At 32.8% G+C, this 5,848-nt stretch overlaps 2 protein-coding genes across 2 annotated transcripts; one reads left to right on the top strand and one right to left on the bottom strand.

The window, feature by feature from the left end:
• Nucleotides 1–2,430: 2,430 nt before the first annotated feature.
• Nucleotides 2,431–3,406, bottom strand: LOC124938683 (protein TIC 20-v, chloroplastic-like). Its single transcript, XM_047479168.1, has one exon. It carries the CDS (start codon nt 3,382–3,384, stop codon nt 2,743–2,745), a length of 642 nt encoding a protein of 213 aa, XP_047335124.1. The 5' UTR covers nt 3,385–3,406; the 3' UTR covers nt 2,431–2,742.
• Nucleotides 3,407–4,491: 1,085 nt separating this feature from the next.
• On the top strand, nt 4,492–5,848 carry LOC124939052 (blue-light photoreceptor PHR2-like). Its single transcript, XM_047479566.1, has 4 exons — nt 4,492–4,836; nt 4,926–5,146; nt 5,216–5,308; nt 5,594–5,848. Exons 1-4 carry the CDS (start codon nt 4,492–4,494, stop codon nt 5,670–5,672), a joined length of 738 nt encoding a protein of 245 aa, XP_047335522.1. The 3' UTR covers nt 5,673–5,848.

The following is a 5,848-nucleotide window of genomic DNA, read 5'->3' as shown; positions in this document are numbered from 1 at the left end:
TTTTGGTTTGGAGATGAAATACTGTTTGATGTGATGTTTACTGTATTTTGGGTTTAAGAATGAGTTTATAAGTTGTAGATGGTCTTAGGTGTTCCTCCTGTACCTCGATATTATTAATCAAGTTTTTGTAATAAACCTGTACCGATATCATGATCTTCACCCGCGCCCATAGTACTCCACATGAGAATATTTGAGAACAATATATAAGACTTATTTTGAATTTTTTTTAATTAGCCTTTTTTGTTTGATTAATCTTGAATCCTTTGGAGAACAATGTAACAATTTCTCATAATTGAGGTCTTGACTTGAACTTGGGTTTGGTTGTATTTGGACAAGTAAATTCTCATTAGTTATTATAGTCTTTCAATTTATATATATATATCCTCAGTTCTTTGTTGATTGATCCATTCATGTATAGGGTTGTTTTCATTTTGCTTAAACACAACATATGGTCCTGATTGTTCCTTTTAAAATAATTTACTACCCTCTAGCAAGAGAAGAACTACATACTTATCTAAAAAGTGGTAACTCGAAAGGTTGAAAAATGTTTTTAGTATTTTTTAAAACAAAATATATTAAAATTGTTAAAAGTAATTTATATCTATTTGGCTATCTGTATTCATTGTGAGAATAGTAATCTAGATGAATTGATTAAAGTAAAAAACATATTTTTAAATTTTTTGCATTAGAATTTGTTTTGCTTCCCAAGAGAGATAGTTTAATATTCTATACAAATATTAAACTAGGTTAAAGCATTTGGAAATGATAATACGTACATAAAAAAAATTTGAGTCTTCTTCTTCCTTGAATAATAATAATAATGCCTCAATGAACTTTAATTAGTATATATATAAATGTTAACTGTTTCCCAGAATGATAATACCTTAAAATTAAGTAACTATATTCTTCACATATTATTCAGTAACACTAGTTAAACTATACAGATACAGTAATCACTAAAAATCTTTATATTACAATTGTGATCAATTTGTTAGCAAAGACACAAAATATATATATATATATATATATATATATATATATATATATATATAAAAGCGTGGGTTAAATAATCACTAAAAATCTTTATTTTAATTTATAATATTAAAATAATTATTTTTAAGTTTTTAATAAATAAAATCAAAATAATTAACTTATGTCAAAAACTCAATTAAAATAATTAATGAAGATTAATTATTATGATAATTAATCTAATTAATTAAGGATAAATGTCAAAACAAATAAAGTAAAATTATTTGGGATAAAGTAAAATATACAAAATAAAATATATTAGTAAAATATTTGTCATATTTATTTTAATATTTTGTATATTTAAAAAAATCAAAATTAAAGCCAAAAGGTAAAAGAAAAAATTAATTTCAAACAAATCCTTAAAAGTTTAATAAAAAAAATATTTGTAATCTTGTGTAATCGAAAATACGAAATTCAGCTACAACAAGGACTAGAGCCATCGGATGAGCGCTGGATTATCATCCAACGCTCCCAAGCTGACCGCGTAGCCGCTGCAACGAAGAGAACACACGCCCGCGCCACACCCGATTGGCTAACACCTGTTAGCTAAAACACTAACAGAGCGCCCAAACGCTGACGGGACACAACAGAATGCCAACGACTCGTTCTACGTATGTTCTCCAGATAATTCTGAATCGACGTCGTTTCAACCAATGATCATCTTCTCCAACACGTTGCAAATAAAGTCGAGTTCGGGTTGACGGGTTTAGGGTTGAGCGATACTAACTTGAACCTAACTTGTTTAGCAATTCGGGATAACGTGTCTAACTTGAATTCGACATTTTATTTGTAATTGACCTGAACTCAACCCGATTGATCCGATTAAACTCGAACCCAACCCGATTTAATTAAAAGCATGTCTCTTATTTTAGATTAAAATGACATTAACACAAAAGAACAATAAAACAAAATCACAAATCCGTTTACAGAATAAAAATAAGTGAATAAGTAGAAAATGACAAACACAAAATTCTAAAAAAGTAAATTGTAAAAAGGTTAACGGACCTACTTTATGTCATTTCAGAACGATCCAATTTTGACATTTTATTAATTATGTTAAATGGGTGAAGGAAATTTCGATCCGATCTTAAGAATACATAACCTTAGCTTATTTTTTTTTTGGTTTAGTTTGTATCGTGTTTTTGTGTCAGGTCATAAATTGTCTGGCCTAGGTATATAATGATTTTTAATGAGTAGATTTAAAACTTATTTTTGGTTACTTGTCGTGATAAAGCAAAAGCACATGTCATATCACTTGCATGTGAAAAACTTGTATTGGCTACTTCACAAGGAATGGTTAAATAACTACTTCACAAGCACACAATCAACATTTGACCTTTTAGAGTCCTAGTTTTGACTTCTTTTGTTTTAATTTTCCAAATGTAACTTGAAGTGGTAACATGAACTGCTAAAAATCAGTAATATAATTTGGGAGAATTTTGATTCATATTTATGGATTGTTCATTACAAAATAATATGTGATATAAACTTTGTGAGTATTTCCTATAAAAGATGTAATATTTAAACAACAATAACAACACAATGTAGGAGTTGGACTGCTGCTGCTGCTGCTCTTTTTTTGATGTCTGTAATAACAAAACAAATTAAAGAGATGAATGAAGGTTGAAAGGAATCTCCATTATCAGCTAGCTAGAATTAAAGAAACAATGGATGATTGTTGTTGTTGTTCCTCTTAGTCCTGCTCCTACAGGATCACATAACCTGCCTATCTGCAGCATCGGCAACAATGGGCAATCTAGGAAGTTGCCCTAGAGCACAACTAGACGATGCATAAATCAAACACACCAACAAGAACAAAAAGACTGTACTATCCAAGCTCATTATCAAATCCAATCCCAACCCTTGTCTCGGATTAAACGTTCTCTCTAGAAGATCCGGAAATATAAGTAAAACATCCAGAACAATCGCCTGCATAGTATTAAACCTCACGTACCTGCTAAAATTAGGATTTCTTACCACCACAAAGTAGAGTGTCAAAAAGACCAGAAAGCCGTTTAAGGGGAAGCTCTTGAAGACCCTAATTGCTGGTACCAGTGGCTGAATTATGGCTTGAATTGGAGCCACTTGTGTGACAACAAACTTGCCATATTGGATTCCGTCGAAGAAAGGGTAGAAGTAGCAGATGGCCGAGATCAGACGGTCGGGTACGTCGACGGAATCGTTGCCTTTGGACATGGCTGTGATGATTAGCTGTCTGGTTCGTGTGATGGGTGGTAGTAGAGATAAGGGTTTTGGAGTATGTCTGGTACTTGATCTGTTGTTGGAGTAGAGAAGAAGAAGAGGTCTTGCAGCAGTAGGTGAGAGACGAAGAAGATTGGTAATAATATTAGCCATTTCTCTTTCTCTCTGTGTTTCAAATCAGACCACACAGACCAACTTACTTATATTAATGTTTAATTTGTTCATCACCAATGGAATTCATCATTTTCATAAATGATCTCAGCCGTCCGTCCAATAGTCCAATACACTATCAACCCATTATTAGACTTCCCAAACTATATATGGTTGCCATAAATTATTTTGAGGTGAAATAGCTAGTGATAAGAGATAATCTTGATTAAGAGGAGAGAGAAGCCTTAATGTTATTATTTTGAGGTGAAATAGTGATAAGAGATAATCTTGATTAAGAGGAGAGAGAAGCCTTATTGTTATTTTTGTATGAATAGTAACTCATCATTAAATTTATAAGAAAATGCATATGAGATCCTCTACTAGTTTAACATGCTCCCATATTCCCCTCTCACAAAGGGAGGAGGGGCATTTTTATTTATTTACCATATTGTCCATCCCTTTGTGAGAGGGGAACATGGGAGCATGTTAAACTGGTAGCAGAGGATCCTCTTTCAAGAAAATGCAAGTTAATTTGTAAAAATCGGTAGAAAATTCAAATCTTATCTATTTTATAATATGCTAAGAAAATAAATATTACAATGTTTTCAAATTTTTGTTTGGTTTCTAGTTTAAGTAGACTCATGTTTGAGTTTGTGACTAGAAAGATAAACTTGAAGGGCAATTTGATTAAATGGCCTTAAAGATGGGGTATTTAAGTTTTTGACCCCCTTTATAATAAAAAGCGTTGGTGACACTTTATAATAGTTTGAACAATTATACCTTTTCGCGAGACACGCAACTCCAAGTGTGTTTCGTAACCGGAACCCTATAAAATCATTTTTTTTATTTGTTGTTTCATTTTCTCTCTTCTCGGTCTTCTCTGCTCTAAACCCTAATGACGAAGAAGACTTTCTCATCTTTTCATCGACGAAGAACACATCGAAGAACACCATTCCATATATTTAATGGCGAAGAACTTTCAACGGCGAAAGATACAATTTCCACTATTTTCGTTTATAGATCCATGTTTTGTGTTTATTTCGTTTATAGATGAATGTTTGTGTTTATTTCGTTTATAGAACGACATTGATTCGTTGAATGCAGGTATTGATGGTCGTCACGCGGTTGCATCACGCCATTTATACTCATAGAGAGGTTTCCAACGAGGAGATTAAGACGGAGGACAAGATTGAGGCTGCAATGAAGGAAGGAGTGGAGATTAAGTATTGTTGGGGAATCACATTGTTTCATGTGGATGATTTTCCCTTTAAGCTCGAAGAAATGACAACCAATTATGGAGGATTCAAGGAGAAAGTGAAAGGGTTGAAGATTAGGGAAACGATTGCTGCTCTGGATCAATTAAAGGGTTTTCCTTCTCGTGGAGATGTTGAGCATGGAGAAGTTCCATCATTGGTTGATCTTGGTCTTAACCCAGTTTTAACCATGAGTCAGCAGGTATGAACAAGAAATGAGTAGAATTATTAACACCTTTTATTTTTATGTGTCTTTTTTAACTCTTACCTTTTGATTGTTGTGTATAATAGAATGGAAAAGGAGTTGTCAATGGTTCTCTAAATGGAGGAGAGACAGAGGCATTGCAGAAGCTAACTAAGTTTGCTACTGAATGCCGAGCACAACCACCAAGGGGATCGAAAAATGACAGTATATATGGTGCAAACTTTTCCTGCAAAATTTCCCCTTGGCTCACAATGGGATGCCTCTCTCCCCGTTCTATGTTCGATGAGCTAAAGAAGAACATGTCAAGGTAAATATTCAAAGTATCTTCTTCTTCTTCTTACAAATCTAAAATACTTCTTTTAAACTCTATTGAAAGGACAATCTCGGCTGCTTCAAGTGAAAATGATGACAGTGCTTCTGTTGGAACAAACTGTCTCATGTATGAGTTGATATGGAGGGACTTCTTTAGGTAAGTAAGAAGTAACTTAACATTGTCATTATTAGAAAAAAATTATCTCTATGTTAAATGAAGCAACAAATTGTGCTCTAATTTGGATCATTATCTAGAAAATGGTTTGTATAGAAAATGAAGCATCAAAACTTGCAGTATAAGGTTTAGAAAATATCTTATACCAAATGGAAAAGGAATCACTTTAAGTCTTGATTGTGACAAAATACTTAAATGTCTAAATAGGATCAACAAAACATGTTGGAGGAGGATTAGCTAATGTTTTTGATGTGTTTTTTTGAACAGATTCATAACAAAGAAGTATAGTTGTGCAAAACAAGTGAGTGGTGCACCGGTTGTGACTGCATGCACTACAACAGCTTGAAGACTCGGAAAATAGCAAATTTCCCTCCATGGAAGAAGAGAAAGCTTGGTTGTTTTGTAGTTGGTGCAAAAACAATTAAAATGAACATTTTATTCATTGTGAACATTTTGGTGCTCAAGAAGAGCCTTGCTGGTTTGTTAATGAATAAGCAGCCCTTAGAGCTTTTGTTATTAAAA

Source organism: Impatiens glandulifera, chromosome 5 (genome assembly GCF_907164915.1).
Source record: "Impatiens glandulifera chromosome 5, dImpGla2.1, whole genome shotgun sequence".
Classification (NCBI taxonomy): Eukaryota; Viridiplantae; Streptophyta; class Magnoliopsida; order Ericales; family Balsaminaceae; genus Impatiens; species Impatiens glandulifera.
Note: the sequence above shows the minus strand (reverse complement) of the source record. Positions and strands in the feature narration are given on the sequence as shown.

Excerpts from the sequence above, each read along its gene's own strand:
- LOC124938683 (XM_047479168.1), bottom strand. The coding sequence starts at position 3,384 with ATGGCTAATATTATTACCAATCTTCTTCGTCTCTCACCTACTGCTGCA.
- LOC124939052 (XM_047479566.1), top strand. The coding sequence starts at position 4,492 with ATGGTCGTCACGCGGTTGCATCACGCCATTTATACTCATAGAGAGGTT. Across the intron at positions 4,837-4,925 it reads TTTTAACCATGAGTCAGCAG|AATGGAAAAGGAGTTGTCAA; the intron begins GTATGAACAAGA and ends TGTGTATAATAG. Across the intron at positions 5,147-5,215 it reads CTAAAGAAGAACATGTCAAG|GACAATCTCGGCTGCTTCAA; the intron begins GTAAATATTCAA and ends CTCTATTGAAAG.